The 25,412-nt window shown below is 37.5% G+C and overlaps 2 protein-coding genes across 2 annotated transcripts in view; one reads left to right on the top strand and one right to left on the bottom strand.

Moving 5' to 3' along the window:
• The window catches only part of LOC109535267 (neuroligin-4, X-linked), a gene marked incomplete at its 5' end in the record, with an annotated part of 206,712 nt that overhangs the window by 57,069 nt on the left and 124,231 nt on the right, over positions 1–25,412 (top strand). The window contains 1 exon segment of the mRNA XM_019901156.2: positions 17,886–17,889.
• Positions 8,366–9,778, bottom strand: LOC109535268. The gene is made up of 4 exons (XM_019901157.2): positions 9,625–9,778; positions 9,086–9,249; positions 8,782–9,026; positions 8,366–8,720 (listed from the first exon to the last, which is right to left on the bottom strand). Coding segments are annotated over exons 1-4 (573 nt in total). The 5' UTR covers positions 9,627–9,778; the 3' UTR covers positions 8,366–8,558.

Consider the following 25,412-nt stretch of genomic DNA (forward strand, 5'->3'; position numbering starts at 1 on the left):
CCTAACGATTGAAAAGTCGCTCGGTCCTCACAAATAATATTCTTTTTTTGTTCCACTTCATAGGAATTTAAAATAATTTCAATTTTATTAAGGGCTATAAATGAACCCTGTGAAGAAAATTCGAGCTCATTAATTCCTTTTAAAACTGTTTCCTCTGAATGTGTATGCGTGAAAGAAGAACCAGTTTTCATTAATGGCAACTTGTATTCTTACCGGAAGCTATAAAAACTGTGAAAACCAACAACTATCATCAACGAAAAATTTCCACTAATAACAAAAGACATATTAATCACGAAGAGCGTTAAAAACATAGTTAAAAACTCACAAAAATATAAAATAATCAACAATACAAGAACTTGAAAATTTCTAAGAAAATCTGAAATTCGTTTTTCCGAAAAACCGAAAAAAATCAAATATAATATTTCGGTTTCGGTTAACAGTGTGATGATATTTTTTCAGACTGCTTGTTGGGTATTTCGCCTCAAAAATGTTTGTCTTTAAAAAAGACAGAACTTATCAACAATTTATTAACAGGTTTTAGGTTCTTTTGATAACGGTATCAGAAAATAGCTTTCGAAGCGTCAAGGTAATTTTTCAAATTAATTTCTTTACTAATTGGAATTTTCTTTTACAGCTTGAGCCTAAGTGTGTCGCAGGATACCCTCTAGGTGATAGTTCTTGATTACTTTTTGATAAATAATTCGTTCTTATTTCGAAATAGGAGCAAAAATAGACAAACATTTTTGAGGCGAAATACCCAACAAGCAGTCTGAAAAAAAAATGAATCCGCCTCAACAATATAAAACGTATGTACAACTTAAGTGTGAGTGTGATAATATAAAACATGAGTTTAGTTTCGGTTCCGGCCAGAAAAAATCCGGTTCCGTTCCGGTTATGGATCCATGTCGGTTCCGGTCCGGGTCCTTGCTTTTGACCTCCATAGTAGCCTGTATATTTTGGCTTATTTGTGCTGAATTTGTATTTTTCGATTTAAGTTTGTTTGTCTTGTTGTGTTTTTGTGTTGTGCGGCGTATTTGTTTTTGGTAAAATTTCTCTTCCGCTTTTTTCGTTTGTCGCACTAATGTGTTCGCTTCTTATCGTACCCTTTTGTATTTTTCTAAGCATTCGGGACTTTTTGTTGCCTGATGTTCTACAGCTTTGCTTTTTCCTTTTCATTTGTCTCTGCTGGTTAAGAGCGTTTTGTTGTTGCTCCTTATAACCGTTCTAGCGTGTAACGCTTCATATGCGGCCTTTTCCAAACTCGCTTTTACCTTGTCCCAGCTTTAACCTACGCTGTCCATTTAGTTCGGTGATGTGCCTCTACTGGGTCTTTGTTGTGGGTATAGTTTTAATTAACTCTTTCTCTGACTACCATATAAAGCGCTCGAAACATATCAAAACCTTTACTGGTTTCAACTGAAATCTCAACAAAAGTTGCTTGATTTAGACGGACAGCGACAGTTAAGAGCTGATGCTGATAATCAAAGCAACACTCCATCAGGAATAAAACCGCTTTTGGGCGTGGAGAACATTGAGCTAAATTTCGCATTACTATGGCCAATCAGTCATGGGCTAGAGACATAAAAAAGTCGAGCGAAAAAAGGCACTTTTACGACAACACGTCCTAAGGCCCTAATTACCTTAAGGGTTATCGCGCAAAAGGGCGGATTATGATTTATAAGGCCGCCACTAGTGCGAGCTGGCGTTATCGACGTTCTGGTGAGCAATTTTAAATAATGAGGTGACATTTTTTTATCGGCAGGATATGGGGCGTGCCTAATATGAGCGATGGCTCTATTGTTGCTCATTTGCTTTCACAACCCAGAGGCTTTTAGGCGGAATTCGACGAGCTGCTGATTCAAATGTCTAGCATTAAATTGTGGAAAGAAACCCATTTGCACGCGCTCGAACCCTCCGGTGATCGCTAAAGTTCCTGCAACCTGCAGCGATGGATCACATATGGAAGTTCAACTCGATGAAGTTGTGCGCGGATGTAACAGCCGGTTTCCTGGCCAATAATTAGCAACAAATGAACCCTGAAACTTGTTCCCAACTAATTAATCTATGTAGCAGGTATTTATTTAAAATCAATCGGATAGTCCGCATGCAGGCCCGTTGCGCCATAATTAATGGCCGGCCTGTGGACAATGAACGACCATGTTAATTGAATGCCACTAAATGCGACCAATTGTGCAACTGTTGCTTGTAGCCCGCTAATATAAATGTTGCTACTTCCATAATCATTTACATACCGGGCGGCTGAGAATTGAAGCTATTAGGCCAATGAGAGTTGTAGATCTTTCAAACGCCCTAAAGAGAAAATTGAACTCACTTGAGGTTGAGATGTTATAAGATTCAGTATTTAAACTTTTACGTCTGTGTTGTACATGTAGCTTCTTTAAAATCCATTCTGAAGCATATCTGTAAAGTATCTGAGTGTATGAAGGCCTCAACAGTCAAAATTGATTTTAAAAAATCGCCAAAACCGACTTTTGCACGGTTTCCCCATGACCTAAATTCTTGTTGCCTCATGTGGTTTACGCGTAAAACAGCAAAGAAAACACGTGAAACCAAAGGGATAACGGTAAAATAGTTCATTTGACAACTAGAATCATCAGTGATTTAAATATCTGCATTTCAATGTCTAGTTTCATTACATCAAAGTTGGCATTGAATTGCACACTTTATCTCCAAATTGCTGAAGTTCTTTGCATAACCCCACTCCACAACATCAGTTTTCATTGCTTGCAAGAATATTTGAATCTCACTGCATTGTCTAATGTCAGAAAACAGTTTTCTACCGGAAAAGGTAGAAGAACTTCCATTTCAAACTATTACTTATTAGGGAGTTACTGTATAGAAACCTACATAAAAGCTTTAGCTGCAAAATCAACTTTCATTTTAAACGTATTTCAAAAAAGTTTGCTGGAAAAAGTTGAACGATTCTCTACTTCGAACTATTATCTATTAAGATTTCCGATAGAAAACTCTGTGCAAAGCTGGTTTTTTATGTCTGGTGTTACAAAAGTAAATTTTATATTAAACGTATCTTTCAGATGGGCTTAATGGCCACACAAAGTGTCTAAAGTGTCTCAGCTGAAGTCTGAAAATCTGAACCGTTGCGGTTACACTCGGAGTGTGATTGCGATCAAAAAGACCTTGTCCTCGTTTGCTTGTAAAATTCATAACTCTTAAACTAAAAAGTTGAAAATATGCCGTTTTGGCCCTTAGAGGGATAAATGCTGTTGCTTAATTGAGAAGAGCTGCCATTTGCTGGCAGTACCAAAGAATTTTGAGGAACTTCCGAACTTCGATAAAAGCGACAGAGCAAAACTTATGTAAGTTTTGCAGGTAAACTTCATATCTCTTAAACTAAAATAGCAAAAATTTTCCGCGTGAGCCCAAAATAGAGCAAATGCTAAGGCATAACTGAAAAGAGTTGCGATTTCCCGTCAGTACCAGTAAATTTTTGAGAAACCACCAAACTTTGATAAGACCGGAAGAGTAAAATATGTAAGTTTTGGGTGCAAAGTGCATGTCTCTAAAACTGAAAGAACTATAAATATGCCGTTTCAGTGCTCAATAGAGCAAATCCTGTTGCATAAGTGGACATATTTCCAGTTGCTCTCAGTACCGAAAAATTTTTGAGAACCTGCCGAACTTCGATAAAAGTCGAAGAGCAAGAAATATGTATGTTTTGTGTGCGAAATTCGTATCTCTGAAATTAAAAGAGGTTTAAGAGCGCTCGCTTTTGTCGTCAATATAGCAGATGTTGGTCCATCCCCCTGTGGAAACCTTCCACCCTAGCAATACGAAATTTACTCGCGAAATCCTGGTAAAAGATAAGGTTCTGTGGAAAGCAACAAATTATGTTCAAACCGTTCTTGGTTTTTAAGGCAAGTCGTTCTGAAATTCATCTAAAAAGTAATCAACTAAGCTTGAAAACAATTTAGATTTAAAAAAATGGCTCTTAAAGAATTAATCATTTAAAACCTAGAATTAGAGAGCTCAAAGAGAGACTGTAAGAAAATGGCGAAATGGATTTATAGACTTACTAATTTTAAGAAACGCAGCTTGGAAAAAGTGTAAATTGGCCGTAAACAATTCTATGGTTTTTTGAGAAAAATTACTGTAAAAATTGCATCTTGGTGGAGCAAACTTTTGGCTACTATTTGGCTCCTAACTCATTGAATTTTAAGTCGTGTTTAAAAACTGCTTTCATGCACAATCCAATTGTCATCAAAAGGCAGATTTTATATATCGACAATTTGGAAAACCAACCTTGTTAGGGGCAAGTGAACAATTCCAACCTTAAGTTTGGAAGATTTCCTCACTTGCAATTTGAAAATTTTGTGGTCAAATAGTTGTAATCTTATCCGAAACAGCTCAAAAAACGATTTATCTTTAGCTTCAGCAGAAAATTCTCCATTTGCTGAAGAAAACTAGGCTCTCTTCCGCCTAGGTATAACTTTTCGACTGATTTCCTAAAATCAAAAACAGTGTGAATGAGGAGAGAATTATCAACGAAAGGAATCTCCTGTGTATCAAGAATTTCCCAACTGAACCTAGCTAGCATTAAGTGAGCATTTCAGCCGTTACATTAACTCTCGGAATTGAAATCTCGCCACTATAACACGGCAAAGAAGTTGCAAAAGGGCTCATTTGCAGGCGCAAAGGAACTTCAGAGCCTAATTGGTTTTCGAGAAAAAAACACCTTAAAATTTGCTTTATTGCTGATCCAAACAGCAGTTTATAACTCGCAAAGGTTTGAGCGACTTTGAAAAGCCAAAACCCGTTTGTCATAGAAAGTTGCTAAATTACGGAGGAAAATATTGACCACTCTTTTGCTGATAACTCATTGAGCTTTAAAGTGATTTTTAAACCCCAACGCCGCCATGAAAGTGAGGTACATTTTCTACGGAACACACCTTTTGTGTGAGCGAAATTTGTAAGCGCGACATTGCTGCGGTCAGGTGAACATTTTAACCCTTACATGTACTCTCAGAAATGCTATATATTCACCATGCGTACAATATTTTATGAAAAAATCATCGCAACCGCCCAGGAAATGACTTTTAAAAAGAAAGAATTAGAGGGGGCGGAAGAAACGTTGCAGCGTTTCGTTTTTTGCAAAAAATACTTAAAAAAACTTGGGCTCATAACTTAATGAGTGTCGAAGGTATTTGGAAAAGCCAAAAAAGGGTCGGAAAACGGTACAAATTGCCAACAAACCACAGCTTTTGCATCTGAGAACTGCAGTGTTTCCCAGCTTGCAATTTCAAACGTATTGGAAAGAATATGGTTACAAGTTACACCCTTGGAACGGGACGAAAAGCATTTGTTTGAAGCTTGAGACCATCTTTATGACTTTATCAGTTGTGGAGAAACGCCGCTTTGAATTTGCCCATTTTTGGAAAAAAATTCCTGCCTCTCTTTTGTTCATAACTTTTGGAGTTTCATGCCGTTTTTGGAAAAAAACAAGTGTGCCGAACGGCAATTCCTTTCGCCACTAATTGAAAATTTTGAGTTTTATAGTCATACTCTCACTTATGACTTTCACAGGATGAAAGAACGTCACGTACACAAAAGAAACATCTAACATGGCAAACAACTGGCTCAATTTTACTTGGGACATTCGTCCAAAAGAGTTTCCATTCATTGTTTACTTTTTACAAGACTCTTTTGATCTGCTAAGACTGATTTTCGATCGAAAAAAATAGATATAGTTCTTTCTCAAAGTAGTACTGGTTTTCCTTAGATATTGGAGAATAAAAGTGCGCGTTGAGCCATAAACTGATTTTATTGCCTGGTGTTAGTGCTTTTCTTTCTATGAAGCTCATAAGGGTGTTAATCGAAGATTCCTTGTTCTGTGCGGTCGAATTTTGAACTGCTTTACGATCTCCTCAAGGAAAGTACCTGACCATTACGCGCTTATAATATAATAATGCATAGGGCTCGACTAATCAAGAAAAGCAGTGAAACAAATGAATATAAAACCGGTTTTCCATAACAATAATTATGATTAAGGTGCCAACGGTTGGTTTGTTAAATTTTTCCCTCCTAACTTGACCGGTTTCTAACACAGAAGGAAACCGTAAACATTATAAGAAACATAATTTGAGTGACTTTGAGTTTATTTGTGTATATTTGTTATTTTGAACATCGCCGTAAAAGTTTAGAGCAAAATAAATATATTCTCTTGAGACACTCAACGAAAACTTTAATAATTATTTTTCTTCCTAAATCGGTTACTTTTAACAACTTAAAAACACTTTTGTAAACAATTTTTTAGTGTCTTTCGTGTTGTGTTCTTGAGCGTTTTTTAATCCACAGGCGACTGTTGTATTTGCAGGCTTAAAAAAACTTAGTAGAGGCAATGAACCGTATTTTTGTCATTTTCGGTATGCCAAAAACTTGAAATTTTTTTCAGATTGAGGAAAACCAGGAAAAGTTTTAGATACTTTACTTCTGTCTTCCACTTTGTTTTCGATAGTTTTTTAATCTGCGGGTCGCTCGTAAAGTGACGGGTGAAAAAACCTCTCTTCTCTTGAAACACTAAAATGCACTTTAGTCAAAAATTTTCCCTCCTAACTTGACCAGTTTCTAACACAGAATGAAACCGAAAACATTATAAGGTACTTAATTTGAGTGACTTTGGATTTATTTGTACATTTTTTATATTTTGACCATCGTTGTAAAAGTTTGGACCAAAATAAATATAGTCTCTTGACACACTCAGCGAAAACTTTAATAATTCTTTTGCCGCCTAAATTGGCTACTATTAACAACTAAAAACACTTTTGAAAACACCTTTAAGTGCCTTTCGTATTGTGTTTTTGAGCGTTTTTCAATACACAGACTACTGTTGAAGTTGCAGGCTTAAAAACTGTCCCCACTAAAGACCATGAACTGCACTTTAGTAAATTTCGGTGTGCCAAAAACTCGAAAATTTTCTAATGTGGAGAAAAACTGGAAACACTTTTAGAAACTCGACCTCAATGTCTTCCACTTTGTTTTCGACAGTTTTTTAGTATGCGGGTCGCTTGTAAAGTCGCGAGTGGAAAGAACCACTCTTCTCTCGAGACACTGAAATGCACTTTTTGTCTTTTTCACTAGTACTCACTATTTAGTTTTCCATCGCCAATTTGGTGAATATTGTGAGCTGATAGATTTATGTGCTGACTTGTTCTAGTTCCCTAATGCAATTGATGTTTCTATTTGTTATATTCTTACTCCATTTGTGATTTTTTTAGTAATTTTGTTTATGTTTGCGTTAAGGTAAAGTGAAAAGTAAAGCTGTCTCTTCTTCTTCGTGTTGCTTTTAACTAAATCAAGGAAATCGGGGGTTTCTTTCTGATAATTTGACTAGTTTTCAGTTTATAATTCAAGGTATTTTAATATCAGAGAAGCGAGTGTAATACACTAMTAATRATAAARGCTCTTTCTTCCAAYCTGAATATGTAAATAAATTCAGCACAAGAACTGCTTAGCMAACGCACCCTAGGCATCAATTTCAAACAGCCGAATAGAGAGTATAAAACTGTATAATAAGTTAACAAACTAACAAAGAATATACAAATTTCWAGCCAAAGTTTGCTCAGAAAAGGAATAAAAATGCTTTTTAGTGGTCTTGAACCCATCAACCGAAGATTGTCTTAATTTGCAGAGAATATGAAATTATTTATTATTTTTTATTGCGCAATTTCACTTTATTGTAACTTTGCATGCATTTTAAATGAAGATATATGTTTATAGAAAAATTGCAAATTTGTATTGACATAAATCGGAATGCTTGCTTTCCAACTGCTTTTGCATGTTGAGGCAACAGCCAAAATACTCGGCCTTTATTTTAATCGATCTGATCGGCTCATCGAATGACGAGGAAATTAGAGCAAAATATTATTCATGCAGCAGGAGTGCTTTCTGCTATTGTGAGTGCTAGGAAGCATAATAGTTTCCATTAAAATACAAAAAGGATATTTTTGCCGGCCCCAGATTTGATATTGGATTGTCAAGTTTTAAAACTGGGAAAAATTGTTCAATATTCAAGGACATTTTACAACAAAAAGCCTAAAAGCAAAACCAAAGTTCCTTCATGTCGCCAATAATTTTTTCGTCCTGAACAGTGACTGTGCACAAAAGCGTGATCGAACAGGGTTTATCAATAATTAGCTTTGTTATAAATTAGCAGACAAACAATCGGGGCCCCGTTTGAGCGTTCGAGGGCTTTATTATCGCGAATATTTAACTGGATTTCAATGGAACCCTTTGGATCAAAGTAAAATTGGAAAATGCCCGAATTTTAGGGCTGCGAATTGATACGGCCTGGAAACGCTCATTCAGTCATACAAAAAAACACAGCGTCTCCTCGTCAAAAATCTATTTAATTCTACCGAACTTTCAGTCTGCGTCTACTACATATGGCAATTAATAAGAGAGCCGACCGGCAACAACGTAAAGCTTGCTCAAAGCCTCCAAGAAACCTACCAAGTTCTCATAGAGCAGAAACAACTTCCGCACCACACCAGCGAAGATCGGGATGGCCTCCAGCAATACGGCTATCTTATGGATGGCGGTTTCTTGAAGTTTTTTTTTTGCTCATCGCCCAAGAATTCTTTGTACATGGTGGACATCATCAACATAACGGGCTCGATAAAGTCGACGGGTGATCGACGCTCCACATCATGGTCGGTTGTGTTCTGATTTTTCTGCACTTCGTTCTAGAGGAAATTATTCAAGTTTTAACACCCGGATTGGCGGGTTGACTTTAATGAGGGCTACCTCAGAAGTGTTTTGTCCGTAGAGATGAATGGCCATTTTCATAATCCTCATCGCATAGTCCAGGTCTGAATCCTTCATATCGCGCTTAATCCTCCTCTTTTCTGGCGCATCCTCTTTCAGCAGAGCATCCAGATAATCCTCCAGAGTGTCCTGGCAGCCTCCCAAGGCGTAGCAAAGCTGGTAGACATAGACGGGCTGGAATAGAATGGCCAGCACCATCACTACGCCAATGAACCCAAGGAAACCTGCAGAAAAGGAAAAAATTCTGGTTATCTTCCCGGAATTTTCAACATTAATGGCTTACCTGAGGCGATCGTGCCCACGTGGTTCTTCACCCAGTCTAGGCCGGAAACGGGCGGCTGGACCACCATTAAAGCTTCATTGCCAGGTGGACGCCCAACGGGACCAGCTGAGATGGTGCTGAGCAGACAAGCCGCCCCCACAAAGAAGAAGACGACGAATTTTCGCCTGTAAAAGATCAAATTGAGTTCACTTTGGGGAACGGTTTGGGCCGATTGCATGTGGAACCGCTTTTCACATAACGGCCCTTTCCGACAATAAAAGCCGTAAAAGTTGTCCGTTTAATTTCCATAACAAAGGCAATCGTGCCGAATATTGGCCGACAAAGGAAACGCTCTTGTTAGTTCACGATATAGTTGGCCGTCCCTTGGGAGATATACGCACGGTCCAGAATGGAGATGGGAAACGGGAAAATTTGCAATTTTTCAATATACATCCACCGACATTGCGGCTGGCCGAAAATTGGGCTTTTCGAAGGCTGGTAAGAGCTGGGAATTTCAGCAAAATGGGCAAGGCTGCAAGGCACGTGGTCACTTTACTTACATGTTGAAGAAGTGCACCAACTGATCTCGACGAAACACCAAACACAAATGCGTTCGAATTTGCCAACTTTGCCCGAAGAATGCCTGGCCCAAACGCTGATAAGGAATCCACCAATACAAAGGATACTCGGAAGTAAAGGTATCTAAATGCGAGATTTATGGGCCATTTAAGTGGAATTTAAGGGATTTCTTCGAGTTTGACTAATGTAAAACATAGGTATACACTTGTTAAAGGATAAGTTCGATGGAACCCTGTGGGGATGGAACAGGCCGAGGTTCCACCTACAAGCTTTATATACAGGGCGACTAATCTTCTGCTTCAATGGAAACAATTCCAAGTCAGTTGGCAGGTTTCATTTGGGCTAAGAACTTGTATGTAGAGTTGGCCAAATTTCTAAAGCCTCCATAAAGTAAAGCTTTCGAGGTTCAGATGTGGGAAGTTTGCAAAAGCTCTTGAACTGCTGGAAGAATTAATCGGGAAAGTTTTGAGTTTGAAACCCCCCAAGCTCCATTTGTTTGAAACCTTCCACACTCTCAGTGGCTACTTTTCCTTCTGGCTTCTACATTTGGGAAAACAAAATAAGGCGCACATTTTCAACTTTCGAGTGCATTGCTAAAATGTAGGAGATTCGCAAAAGCGCCGAGGCTGCGACCAGATTTACCCAGGCAAGTTCAGTTGTTCAAACCTTCCCCACTATTGACGTCGCAATTGTTTTAACTCTGGCCTGATTTTGAAAATTTTTAAACCAGAATAAAGAGAAGATTTTGTGTATAAAAGCAGTGGAAAAGAAGGTCTCCTATTGATGGTTCAAATCTGTTATTTATTAAAACCCACTATGAATTAACGAATACAAATCTCTAGAGAATTCGCTCGGTATATTTGGGTTTCGGCGACCCAGCATTTAAAATATTTCAAAGGTATTTGGCTAAACGATAAGTAGCTGAATGTATGGTACTTACTATACTATCGCACATAAAAGATAACTTGGTGAGCTATTAACTGCTGTAAATTTTCATCTTTTGTGCTCCTTAAAAGGATATTCATCACCAGGAATCATTCAAGTTTCGTGCCCTTATTGAAACACATTTAATCGTTGGGGCCCTTTAAAAGTTACGCTTTTTCGAAAGCTTTAAGCATTGTACATACAAAATCTATAGAAGGAATAATTTTTTTGTCATTGGACATTTAAAATGAAGAAAGAGGGAATTTTTAAACAAATTCTAGTTTAATTGCTTTTTCTTAAACATTTAGTGCTTGTCGCTCTGTAAAAGTTAAGCTAGCATAGTTCTGCTATTCTCCTGGTCAAGGGTTGGATATTCCTCTTATATTTGAAGCAAAGTTAAGCGATTTCTTCGCGGAACCAACAAAACACTATAACACCTAAAACACCTGAAATTGTCTTAATTCCATAGGCCTTTAGACAGGAAATCACCATCCTTTGAAAGGATGCACATCAGCAGAAACTTTTCTGGATTTTTACTCTTTTGCAACATATTAAATTATTGTGGCTCCTTAGAAAATAAGCTTTGTGAATGAATGAAGTGAATGTGATGAAAATCGTCTTAGTGTTCTTCTGGTCAATGACCAGATGTTTTTTAAATCTGAAGTCAAGTCAAGCTATACCTCGTTTTCTGGAGCGGTTTCGGTTTTTAGTGAAACATGAAATAATCAAATTTAATAATGAATATCCTTTCATTAAAACTGCTCAAGAAAATTTTATTTAAACTGTTCAATAAACACTAAAAGACCTGAAAATATGTTAGTTCCACGGTAGTTTAAAAGAAGGAAAAAGCACCATCCTTTGAAAAGATAGTCATCAGCAGGAACAGTTCCAGTTTATTTACCTTTTCCAAAAAAAAATCATGCTCAGCACGACGAACGCAAGAAATGGTGTTTAATGCCAATGTTGACTCGTAAAGGACTACAAATTTGTCGAATTTTAAGTGTTTGCCATCGAATTTGAGTGTTCGAGTGCAGGGCCCGAAGCGTTTGGCACAACAGGCGCACTAAAGGGTGTTTAATTTTAAAGGTGTGCCGAGCCATTCGGGTTCGACACTGGTTTTGACGCAAACATCACTACAAACTTAACGATTTTTTATTTGATTTTTTAGTTTTTGCCATCCAGTCAGTGGCGTGTTCAACGGGCTCGGCACAGCAAATGCATTAAAGAATGTTTAATGTTAATATTGACTCCTGAAACACTCCAAATTTGGCAAATTTTGAGTGTTTTCCATCGAATTTGAGTGTTCAAGCGCCGAGCCCGCAAGGGTGTTAACGTTAACGTTAATGTCAATGTTAACGCGCAAGACACTCCAAATAAGCAAATTTTGAGCGTTTGCCATCGAATATGACTGTTTTACTGTCGTGCCCGAAGGGCTTCGCACAACAGAGGCACTAAAGAGTGTTTAATTTGAAAGTTGTGCCGATCCATTCGGGCACAACACTGGTTTTGACGCAAAAACCACTGCAAACTTAGTGATTCTTCAGTTTGTGCCATCCAACAGTGACGTTCCCGATGGGTTCTGCGCAACAAGAGCATTAAAGAATGTTCAATGACAAAGTTGATGCGTATAACACTCCAAATTTAGCGACTTTTGAGTGTCTGCCATCGAATTTGAGTCTTAGAGTGCCGTGCCGAAGGGCTTCGCACATTAAAGAGTTAAAGAGTGTTAAATTTGAAAGTTGTGCCGATCGGTTCGGACACAAGACTGGTTTTGTGACAGTGGCGTGCCCAAAAAGGTCTGCACAACAAACGCATTAAAAATATTCTTATGTCAACGTTGTGCCGAGCCTGTCGGATAAGAAAAAAACATAAATAAACAATTTGTATCTTTCAAATGGAACTAAACAGCGATTTCAAAGTGGCCCATGTTTAGAAGACCCTTGACTATTTAATCATTCATAAAAATTACCCAAAAGGCCGATTTCTTCCTTGCAAATTTGACGAAAATAGAGAAAAATTTGAGGCAATTAAAAATGAAATTCGTGATGTAAAAAATACTGAAAATGTACATGGTGTTCTAAACTAAGGGTTCATTTTCCTGAACGCTTAAATGAAATATAGAAAAAAGCCGTAAAAATGTACACCTATAACAAGTGAATTTCTAAATCATTTAGGGATGTTTTACACACGCATTTTAGTTTAAAGTTTAGTTTTGCAGTTAGTACAAACTGCATTATTTGAAAAATTGAAATTTGTTGATGTTCAAAATATTTTTTTGATATTCCGTGGTTGCGAGCTTCAACGTTTCTTCCCGGTGATTTGAAGATTTTATAAATCAGATCTTACTCTTAAAGCACGATTTATGCACAACATTTAAACGAATTATGGAAGGGGGAATAAATTGAATAAAATGTTCCAATCTAATAACTAACGAAAAATCACTAAAACACTTGAAATGATCAGAATTCTATCGGGCTTCAAATAGAAAAGCACCTTTTTTGAATCGACTGCTTAAGGCTCTATAGATGTAACGCGTTTTTGAAAACTTCAGCTTGACTAAACTGCTAGATAGACAAGCCAGAGGTGAAATGACTATAGAATTGTGCATATCAAACCTGCGGGAAAAATTATTTTTTCTCATTGGATGTTGAAGCGATTTGGTGCCGTCGATTCGTTTGGCCTGAATTTGCAAAGAAAACAATCCGAATGTCATATTGAATAAATTAATCGGCTTAAAAGGACTGCCAGGCAATGTGTTCCCACTCAATTATGGCTCCATACTCCTAATTTCACTGTTATTTCCATAAAATATCGAAAATTCAACATTACGCCCGAATGGAGTTGCATAAAGGGGTCGAAAAATTTAATAACCGCATTTGCAGCGAAATGCGCTTTTAGCATTAATTTTAAATAAATATTTATGGGCGCATGTATGCTAGATGCAAAGCTTATTGAAAAGGGCTGCAACCTGCCACTGGAAACAATTAAATTCGTTCAATATTACACGGAAATCGAACTTCCTTGACTGAAACCGGCCTGTTTCCATCGGGGAAACGAATGAAAATTTTAAAATTCAATAGGCACAGATTGAGAACAAGGAGAATTTGATTAAAACGAAAGAAAACTGATTGGGTTCGGATGCATTGTTCCGTGCACGATGCATTTTGCGAGTTAATTTTCTCTCAAAGAATTGATTTTGCCGCGAAACGGTACGAATTCCATTAAGGCACGCTATTGGAAATGCGGAAAATTGGAAAGAATCATAGAAAGATGAAATCAAACTCCCAATAAGGGCAGAAATCCAATAACTTATTCCTGCCGAGGTTTCATGACAAATTCTCATCAATTTATTCTGTACAATCAAGCCAAAAAATACTATTTTAGGAATCCAGAAGCTCAGAAGCAAATGAGGCTAATTAACGCTCAGTGAAATCCATTGGCGTGCCTCAAGGGCATATATCTTCATGCAAATGACCAATTAATAACACTCCGGCTAAAGAAGAGTCGATTAGACCGCATTCGCTCGACCATCCTTCAAACAGGAGGTCAGTTGAGAGTGTCCACTCATCGGCTTTTGCTGGAAATTCGTCCTGAGATGTGCACGATCGCCCCTGATTTATTGCCGCTTAATGACCAAAGTTTTACACTATTGTGTCAGCACTGTTCGAGAATTTGTAGCTGTTTTTGTGCGCTGCCAATGAATCAAAATTGCTTCGGAGCGGCAAGGACGCCCCTGTTTTTTGCCGCCCCTGCTCGAATCAGCGCTGATATCCACGAAACTTGATCATTAAAAAGGGAATAAAGCAGGGAAAATCAGCTGAGAAATAGCAAGCACAGAACCCAGCAGGAATATCAAGTGGCTTTGTATGCAGGCGTTTTGCGAAGAATCCCTAGAAGAAAATTGCGGTTGTTTTATGGAAAAGGGCCAGACGATCCGAGTGCTGCGAGTGAAATCACGTACTGTGCAAGCCAGAAGGAGTCGGAGCTATTTTGCAATTAACTCCTGCTGGCTAATTTATATCAGCAATTTACCCACCTTATCTGGTCACCTTATCTCAACCGCTACTGGTAGAAAAAGAGCCTTGAGAAGTTTTTAGTCTTCTTAAAAAGCCCTTATGCTTTGATGCTTTTTCTTGAAGGTGAAAGTGTCTAAATGGTCCATTAGGTTCAGTTAGTTTGGAACCCATTTCATCCTTTAACCGGGAGAATATTGGCGACAGACTTTTTCAAAAGCTCAATCTAGTGAATGTTTCGCATTCGGCCACCCAGTAACATAAGGCCAAATCCATTGTTGTTTTCAAATTTAAATCGTGCGCTCTGACCCTCTGACTGAGTGATTAATGAGCCCGAACTTCCGGCTTCAACTTTTATTACGTGTTTTCTTTTTCGAAAAATATTAATCAAAACGGACGCGGGCCATTAAAAGGCTTTCTATAATTTTTCCGAACGACCGGAATGGAAAAATGCGCCTCGTTAAAGTTTCATCTCGGCCATTTTTCTCCAAAGTTTCACCGGTAGCGAACGGGGGACGATGAACGGATGTTTATAGAAACCTCACCAGGAAATGGGAATGTTTATTAAGATGGGGTCTGCGAAAGTACGTGGGCAATTATTCCCCATCGTACAATGGGAAGACTTTCAACGTGAAAGCTTGCGCTTTTAGCGATTTTCGTTTCGAGTCTTATTTTGGTCACAGTTTACAACCTAATTTGGATTATTTCATCTTCCAGTCTCCAGGTATGCCATAAACGCTAAGGAAAATTTCGGATGAAAAACATTGACGAGCAGAAGGCTGAATGAATTTTACCATTTTATATTCCTAAGACAATTTACGAAGATCGAAACCTGGGAAAAGTTTTCCGCAGCTTGTCGAAGTTTTAATTATAACTGTTGATGTGTTCAGCAAATATTACACTAAACGCAACAAAACCTGTGAACCAGACATTTGTGGTCAGTTTTCACTATGAAAATTAATTTGACTGCATCTCCAAAACTAAGTTATAAAAATTTATGGGTTTCAGTCATTTATATTACATTTATTTGCAAAAACTGATGTTGTGAAGTGCGGTTATAAAGCGAAATTAAGCAGCGCTGTTCCGATTGAATATTTTGATACGCTTTACTCCGGCCAAAAGAATTTCCATCCAGAAGAACACCTATTTTCAAATCAGGTTAATGAGAGAATCATCAAAACTGTAAATATCCGAAGTCTTCCTAATGGAATTACTCAGTATTTCTGGACTGGGAGAAAACAATGTTAAAGTTCTGGGGTCGATTCGTGGAACTCTGCACTGAAAATCATAAATTAACTTCCAATCCAGGCAAGGCTCCCGCCGTATGATAAACCTTGGAAGTTGCAAAACTTTCAGATTTTTTCGCACGAACCTGAACTAAATCTTTCACCAGATTTATTATGAATCTCCTAGTTTCGCTGCAGCTTATCATGTTGCGATGATTAAAATCCGACGACGAAAGTCGCTTTAGGAAAACGCCGCCCGGAATTCAGATCGCAATATTGAAACCTGCCTGAACATGTAGGCTTATTGAAGTGGCCATTGTGCTAGAAGTGCAGGAGTCGCTTTGAGAGGATCTTGAAGAAATTACATTTTTCAGTATCTCCCTCATCTTATCGAAGTAAACGCTTAAATATATGTGAACAAGTCCACTAGTGCGTGGGTTTAGATGCTGTAAAGAACGTAACAACGGATGAGATTTTGGATATTTACAGGTAAAGTATGATCTTCCAGTGATGGACTGCAAATATTTGCGAACAACTCTTGGGTGGGTTTTCTCTGAAAGTGGCCAACAATGCAACAAAGAAATTGCTTCTATAAGAAGCAGTTAATTCTAAACAAATTGAGACTTCTAATGTCTGCAAGCATCAATAAAAGTTTGGATGAAGTTTAAAACCACTCCAAAACAGTGTGCCACAAACAATAAACGACGTTCATAATTATATCGGCTTGAGGGCAAAATAACAAAATTAAACTCCGGTTCTCTAAACTTGGTCTTATTTTGGATAATGTAGAAGTTACAATTTTATCCGATGCGGCAAGAAGTAACTCTCACTTTTGGCGGCATCTAGTCATGATATTTTAGCAATTCACCAGGTATAAATAGTTATGTAGAATTTTCTCTTCAGGCTTTCACGCCTCCTGATGCCCATGGTTCCAAGCAACATCTGTTTTCTTTTCTTAATTGACTATTTTCATCTTTGACCTGGGCGTGCTTTGGAGTTTGTACATTTAACTGAAACTTTTTCTGTTTCAACACAGAACTATCTAAAAACTTTTTAAATTTTAATCTCCAGAAATGTAAGTAGTGGTTTGCGTGCATTCGTTGGCAAAGTCGCTGAAAGTTTGATCAAAAACGCCCAGAATCCTGATTAATTTTGCCTGCTTAGTAAAGATCGGTCCCAAAATGAGTGTTTGTATCCTACTCCCTTTTCAAAATTTGTGTGTTTTAAACTAAAGCAGATAGAAACTTGAAAATTTTGTCGGCTCTAGGAGATAATTGTCGCTTAACAGGTTCATTAAAATCCCCCTGAATCCCGATTTTTGGAAACTTAGTAGCCATGTTCAAAACTCAAGAAGCTAAAAATTTGAAATTTGCACCAGCTAGGCACAAGATGAGTGTGGAATTACGCAGAAACTTTTACGAAAATCACCTAAAATGCTGATTTTTGCCAGCTTAGTAAATATGGGTTTTCTGAAGCTGTCTATGAATGTTTAGACTCAACTGGGCGCTACCATTTAAAAATTCGTATCTTCCAAACTAAAAGAGACGAAAAGATGAAAGTTTCTCCACATTTGGCAGGTTTCTGTCGCTAAGCACCAGGAAAGTCCCATTAAAAATTCAGCAAAAATGCTCATTTTTGCCAGCTTAGTAAGAATCAGTCTCAGTATGAATGTTTGCTCCCAACTACTCGCTCTTCTTCAAAGTTTTACATCTGCCAAAGAAACGCACGAATCCATTCCAAATTTTCACCAGCTTTGACAGGCATAGTTAAAACGTTGTGTCTTCTTCACAAATAAAGCCAAAAATTTGAAAGTTTTACAGAGCTTAGGGGATACAGAGCTTAGGGGCCGCCAAGCACCTCAAAGTTTTATAAAAATCTCCCAAGATCCTGATTTTTTGAGAGCGTAATAAATATTTGTCTCAATGTGAATTTTTGTCCCAACTGCGCGCTCCCTTTCAAAGTTTCGCATGTTTCAAACTAACGCAACTAGCGATTTGAAATTTTGCCTAAATTTGCAGCATATTACATATTAGTTGTAAAGTTTTATTAAAATTACTTAAAAATATTTTTTTTTTCCAGCTTGGTAAATATCAGCATCAATATGAATGTTTAATCCCCATTGCGCGCCCCCTGTAAAGTTTTGCACCTTCGAAACTGGCGAAGGTAAGCGACTCGAAGTATCAATCCGATTTCAAAGACATACACTGCTGAAGAATCTGAAAGGCTAGTAAAACTTGCCTGGGATCCCGATTTTTGCCTGCTTAGTAGATATCGATCTCAACATGGATGTATGTACCCAACTGCGCTCTCTACTTTAAAATGTCGCGTCTTCTACACAACAATAGAAAAAAAATTGAGAAACTTTACCAGATTTGGAAAATTGTTGTCGCGATGAGTGTCGAAAGTTTCATTAGAATTTTTGGAATTCAAATTTATACCAGTTTAGTACATTTCGGTCTCAATAGGAATTTTTGTTTCCTACTGCGCTCTCTCTTTTCCAGAGCGTTCATTTAAAGTTTTACATCTTTGAAATTGGCGCAAGTAGTCCATTCAAAATTGCTATCAGCTTTGTACGACATGCGTTCTCTACAGATGCTGAAAGTTTCATAAAACTTGCCTGAATTTCCGATTTTCGCTTGGTTAGTATACATCGGTCTCAAAATGGATGGGTGTTGGGTACAAATATTGCGCTCGCTTCTTTAAAAATTCGTGTGTTCTACAAAAACTGAGCTTAAAATTTTAGATTTTTTGCAGGTGTGTAAGATAGATGTAGCCAAATATATCAAAAGTTTTATAAAAATCTCCCGAAATCTTGATTTTTGGGAGCTTAGCAAGTATCTGTTTCTAGATGCACGTTTTTTTCTAACTGGGCGATCTCTTGCAAAATTTCACGTCTTTCAAACTAACACAACTAGGCATTAAAAAATTGCACTACGCTTGCAGCATGTAAGTCTGTACCGGTTTTGAAAGTTTAATAAAAATGGCGCTGCTTCCTGAATTTTGCCTGCTTAGTAAATATCGATCTCAAAATGGGCATGTGTACTTAACTGCATGCTGCCATTTAAAAATTCGCATCTTTTAAACTACAGGAGGCAGAAATTAGACAATAGCTGTCGCTAAACATTACGAAAGTTTCATTCAAATCACACGAAATTCTGAGTTTTGCGAGGTTAGAAAATATCTGTATCAATACGAATGTTTAAACCCAACTGCGCGTTCTCTTTAAAGTTTCGAAGCTTCAAAACTGGCGCAGGTAAGCCATTCAAAAATTCAACCAGGCTTGGAAGGCATTCTGAAAGTTTGGGAAAGATCGCATGGAATCCTGATTTTTGCCTACTTAGTAAATACCGGCCTCAAAATGGATGTATGTACCCAAGGGCGCTATCTCCTTTAAAAGTCCATATCTTCTACAGAAAGAGAGCTAAAAATTTGAAATTAACCCCAAGTTTGGAACGTAGTCGTTGCTACGTATGCCAAAAGTTTCTTAAACATCGCCCAAAATCCTGATTTTTTCCAACTTAGTAAGTATCTGTCTCAACATGAATGTTTGTTCCCACTGTTCGCTCTTCTTCAGAATTCTTCAAATTTAAGCAATTCCAAATTTTTACCAACTTTGACCACCGACACATTTTTTTTGAAGATAATGAAAGTATTAAAAAACTGCTTAGTAATTATTGGTCTTAAAATGGATAAGTGTACACAACCTCCTCGTTTACTCATTTAAAAATTCGCGTCTTCTACACGAAAAGATACAAAAATTGAGAAATTTCTTCTTTCTTTTCCAAATGTTGCGCTTCTACACTGAAGGAGGCATAAATGTGAACGTTTGACCGGCTTAGATCGATAGTCGTCGCTAAATATTCCAACAGTTTCATAAAAATCTATAAAATTGCGAGCTTAGTAAATACGGGTCTCAATTTGAATGTTTAAACCCAATGCGCGCGTTCATTTAAAGTTTCACATCTTCGAAACTGGCGCAGGATGTGTGTTGGTTACAAATATTGCACTCTCTTCTTTAAAAATTCGCGTCTTCTACAAAAAATGAGCTAAAAATTTGAAATTTTTAGCAAGTTTGGACGATAATGTGGCCAAATATCTCAAAAGTCTTATAAAAATATCCAGAAATCCTGATTTTTTACGCGCTTAGCAAGTATCTGTTTCTATATGAATGTTTTTTCCAACTGCGCGCTCTCTTTTCAAATTTCACATCTTTAAAACTAACGCAACTAGCCATTGAAAATTTCCACAAAGTTTGCACGAAATTAGTGCCCATAGATTTTGAAAATTTTGTGAAAATGACGGTACATGCTGAGTTTCGGCTGCTTACTAAATATCGAGTTTCAAAATGGATGCATTGTCCCAACTGCGCCTTAAAAATTCGCAATCTCTACACAAAATAAATAAAAAATTTGAAATTAACACCAAGTGTGGAACGTAGTCGTTGCTAAATATTCCAGAAGTGTTGTAAAAATCGACAAAAATCCGCTTGGTTGGTAAGTACTTGTCTGAATATGAATGATTTGTCCTACAGTGGGCTCGCTTAAAAAAGTTCCAAAGCAATGCAACTAGCTATTCAAAATTTCTCAAATCCAAAAAACTCGTACAGCGTGCTTACTTTTTTCACTTGTGCTTGACTTTACGTCTTCTTTTCTTACCTTCTTTTCTATGGACGTTACCCAGATTTTTTTTCAATTATGTGGGAGACTCTCTCCCTGTAGGTATTTGTTAAAAGCTAAAAAACTGTCGATCCATTTTTGATTAATTCTGCGTGTATTCCTTCTGGACTTGAGGCGTGTCAATTTTTTAATAGTGATATTGCTATATGCATTATATGCTAAGATCTTTTTACAAGAATTTTTTTGTCTTTTTCAATGTTTTCAGGATTTATAGAGTTAACACTATTATTGGTAAATTTTTAGTTGGATCTCATGTTTTTTATGAATCCCCAGACTTTTTGCATTTTCTTTCCCCAATTTATCTAATTAAGTTCATGACATGTATGGCATTTCTTTTTGGCGCTTTGGTTTCTTCGTCTGTTATCGTAGATTTAAACTTGGCTATAATAATTCCATACTCTCTTTTGTATTCTATTTACTTTGCATCTAACCAGCTGTGATAAAAGTTTTGCTTTTTATTTTTTGTAGCTCTTGGTTCCACCAATAATTACTCTCTCTGGATTTGCCTTGTTGTTTCAAGTCTACATTTTTCTGATACTTTTTGGTCTAACCTTACTATACATAATTTCAATCGCGGCTTTAATTTGTTCGTCTATTGTTCTATTCACTTGCAAGTTTACGAATAAAACCATCACTAACGAATTTCAAAATTTAGTCTTTAATTGTTGGTTTACCTGCATATTAATGTGTACTTTTGCTGCTTAATTTCTAACATTAAACTGCGCAACCGTTCATAAAACTGTTCAACTTTGCTCATAACCTCACTTCACAACATCAGTTTTTTCTAAAGTGCAACATCAAAGCTTTGATTTCCATTTCCACTCCCTAGGAAATGTGTGCGAATGTTTCCAATGGTTTTCCATCGCTGATTTTAGTACTGGTTTTAATCGCTGCTTATGCGCCCCAGAAACTTCTTCAAAGGAATGAATTGCATTAGTTGTACTTTTCGATAAAAGTTCAAGAGTTCGTTTTGTAAAGTTTCATGATTAAATGCTTTAAAAATGCACCAGTAAAGATTTTCAGTTAATTTTCAGTAATCTTTCTAAGTTTCCTCTTTACGGTTTCTTCGGGTTTTTTTCTTGTTCTGGTTTTGTATCATTTAGCTCGCTTAAGCAATCATCGGTTTGAAAAAGGGCCATGATCTGCTAAATAAAAGCAGTAAAAATATCCAAACAATTAACATTCCAATTCAATGCTCAACAGAAATCGCTTTCTCTGTAAATAGTGAAACCACGAAAACTTCCAGTATTTGTCATGTGTTTTGGCATGCTTTCTTCGACCAATGTAAAGTGGTATCGTCAGGTCGCAGCTGAACACAGAGCCGGGAATTCTCGTTAATTTCCCTGAAAATAATGCAATTTTGAAAGCGTATTGTCACTAGATGTTATGCAGTCATTCCAGTTTCCCGGGCCTTTGATTGTCTCCTGCAATGTCTTTCACTGCAAATATGCCTGATTGTTTGGAACGTTTTGAGGTTTTAGACGGCGAAATGTGAAATGAGGAATTAACTGAAATGTTAAAACAGCAGACTGGCAGGTTTGGGGCGCGTTTAATCTTTGCCAATGGAACATCCATTGTCAGTAGATTCCTGCCAGTGTTTGATTGATTTGCTGAATTATCGCCCTTTTTGGTTTTTCTTGTGAATGCCCCACCTGTTTCTCCTACTCAATTTCGGGCGGAGCCACTGATGAACTGAAAAAAACTAAAGGCAGGACTTGAGACTGCCAGTTCTTGCTCTGTTTGATTTTGATTGATTAACTTATTTCCTGCAACAGCATTAATTACCATCGCCCAGTCGCAAGTTTCTGCCTAGAAAACACTCAAGCTCGACCCGCTGGGAGACACTGAACAATGCTTTTGTCGTCAATCAATTTACCATTGGAAGGTAAACGAAAAAACCCCAATAACGAAAAGCGTTTTGGGACAAGATAAATGAAAAACAATCAGGACAAGCAATCCTTCCAGTTTAGCATAACTGGTGAGCCTCGCAAGGGCAGAACCGCCCTCTGGACCTTTTTTGTCCATGTCTGACCTTATTCGTTTCCCTGCATCATCCTTAAAGAATGGAACACAGTGGCGTGGATACAATTTTTTTTGGTGAGAGTATGGAGTTTGTAGTGCAATTTCCAGAGTGGCTGGAACTCAGTTTGCGTGGTGGATTGTTGAGCAGTTCTGTTCGTTTTTCAATACACATTGTTTAGTTGATATCCAGACAGGAATAGAGGAAAAACATAAATCTAGCCAGCCTCTCGAATGAACACACACGCGAACATTGGCAAATAAATCACAGCAAACGCGGATTTAATGAATGGGATCCGTGATAAATCTGTATCGAGAAATGGCGGCCAATTTTCCCCGGGTAATCGGAAAATTCTTTGAGTTATTGAGGTGATCAGGAATTAAGCCTCTTTTGATCGGAGCGAATTCTGCGCCCATTGAGGTCGCGCCGGGAAACTGAATTTGGCCCAATCTTCATTAGGTATGAAGTAATTAAAAGAATGTTCGCCCCCATTCTTCCGTTTTCCACTGTAAATAACTGCGCCTTGTGTAATGAAATGACACTTAATCTTTTCCTCAAAGGAAAATATCCTCGGCTTAATCCCGTTAGTTCGGGGGTGTAGTTTTCGGTTTTCTATTCCTTCCTGGATACTGCTGAGCAATGACGAGCCAACTCCTTGATGTACCTGCCGGTTCTTAAATCAAACGTCTCAAGTTTCCACTCGTTCGAATGTATTTTCCTTGTACGTTGCTTCCTCCTCCACTCAATTTACTTATCTTGTTGCCAGCATGGAAAACAGCAATAAACCGGTTTATTTAACTGTGCAAGCAGGCAGGCATACGTCTGAATGGGACATCAAAAGACGAAATATTAAAGTGGAATTTAATATGCCCCCCTATTAGACGGGGCTCCTGTGCAAGGCACTCGCGAATTCAATAAGGCATGTACAGAGTAGCGGGCGTTTTTATCTGGATTGCTAATATTTCCAGCTTTTGCCTATGAAGGATCGGCGTTGGTGCGGTTTAATCGAGATAAATGACCATCATTCTCTTGGCCGGTTTCTGGTAATCATCTTCCGACTGTTCTGGATGGGCTTGTCGCACCTCGGGGTTTTTGCTAATGACGGCCCATCAGGCCGGTTAATATTATCCAAAAAAAATGTGAATAATGGCCCGTCGCTGGGCCGCTTTTCCGTCTGTACTTGCATTAGTTGGGAAGCTTTTTGCAAGTCTGTTTTATTGTGTGTTTAAGTTGGACCTGGTGAAAGATGTTTGAGTCTAATTGGTTCGGCCAGGGGTCAGGGGGATGTTTTGAATGTTTTTTAAACCCCACTTCAACCCCTGATGCACCAGCAAAAGTACTATTGAACTTATTCAAAACATTGCTGAGTGAAAAACAAATTTAAATATGGCAAACACTAGCAAAATTCTATTCTGGTGTGTTTCTAACCTGCGGTTTGCTGAAGAAGCAGCACTTCTGGCAATTTCCGGAGAAAACATAGTCCCGATGCTGAGCAAACTTGAGAAAGTGCAAAATGCAATAAAACAAATTATATAAATTAAGTCGCAAAAGGAAGGGTATTAAACGGAAAGAGAAATGTAGACATGGTAAGATTGAGCATAGACGAATGGCCGAGTGGGTTAAAAAATAAGTGGTGGTAGAAATGAAAGGGGAGACCAGAGGAGCGACTAGATGATGGATAAAGAATATGCAAGAAGGAGTGACACTAAAGACGCAGAGATAAGAGCTAGAAATATTGTTATGGAAACAAGCCATGTAACAAAAAATGCCAATATGCCATATTGACAAAAAAATGTGAGGTCACAATGAGAAAAGAAAATTAAGCTATGGAAAGATGGAGAGAAAAACTTCCAGGAATCACTTAATGTAGAAAGCAACAACGCAGTTGAAAGTAAAAGAGTAAAATGGAAAAAATTATCTATATAGATGAAATGACAACGAAGAAATGAAAGTCGAGGAATCAGAGCGGAGCCAATGTTATGAAGGGCAGCAGCAAGACAGAAAGTAAAGAACTAATTGGGCAAATCGCAGAGCTGTTTTAGGAATGAAACAAGGGATTTTGTGCTCACATTAAAACCGAGAACAGAGCTTAAATTTGCAAAATCCAAATATTTTTCGCAGTGTTCCAAGACTGCAAGTGTGGAACAGTTTACTAGTGAAACTACTTGGAGTGAAGTTTGGTAGCAAAAGGAAATTGGAAAAGAAATTGAAATTGAGAATCCAAAGACTTCAGAAAGATGGAAGATTTAAGACGACAAAGTTTGAGCCAACTGAACGCTGTATTATTTCAAATAATAACAAGCTAAATTCTAAAGAAATCGAAGACGAAAATGATTCGAATAGAAGAGGAAACAAGGATATGGAATTTTTCGGCATGAATTAATGGTACAAAAGAGTAGTAGAGAAGCTTGAACTTTGAGCCAATTTTTTAGGATCTATTTTTTTGTCATGTTTTTGCGAAAAACGTTTAACCAGGATTTGTAGAAATTATTTATGCTACATGAAAATATAACATTTTCTATCTTGTTAATTTTGTGAGACAAACATTGGCAACTTTAACAGTGCATATTTTTACTTTTATAAGTTCGAACTGGCATCCTTCTATCGTGTTCGATGCAAAATCATCTTCAGCGTCTGGACCGTTGTTTTATCTTCTTCTGAAGATATTAATGGTGATTATTTAAATTAGGTATTTAACCAGCAATAAACTGCTATTTTTCTAACATCTTCTTAATCTACTCCAAAACTATAGAATCGTTGTGCTTATGATTGGAGCTGGTTGATCGGGCTCAATTCGTTGCTTGTGGTTTTATCGCGTGCATGCAGTTTCTGCGCTTTCAAGATCGAAGAAAATCACTGTTTTTCAGCTCTTCCTTTGTTTTCCAAAATTCAGAGATATTTTTGGTATTG

The sequence above is a fragment of the Dendroctonus ponderosae genome, unplaced genomic scaffold, assembly GCF_020466585.1.
Source record: "Dendroctonus ponderosae isolate FM_Combo_2020 unplaced genomic scaffold, Dpon_F_20191213v2 Dpon_F_20191213_10, whole genome shotgun sequence".
Lineage (NCBI taxonomy): Eukaryota > Metazoa > Arthropoda > Insecta > Coleoptera > Curculionidae > Dendroctonus > Dendroctonus ponderosae.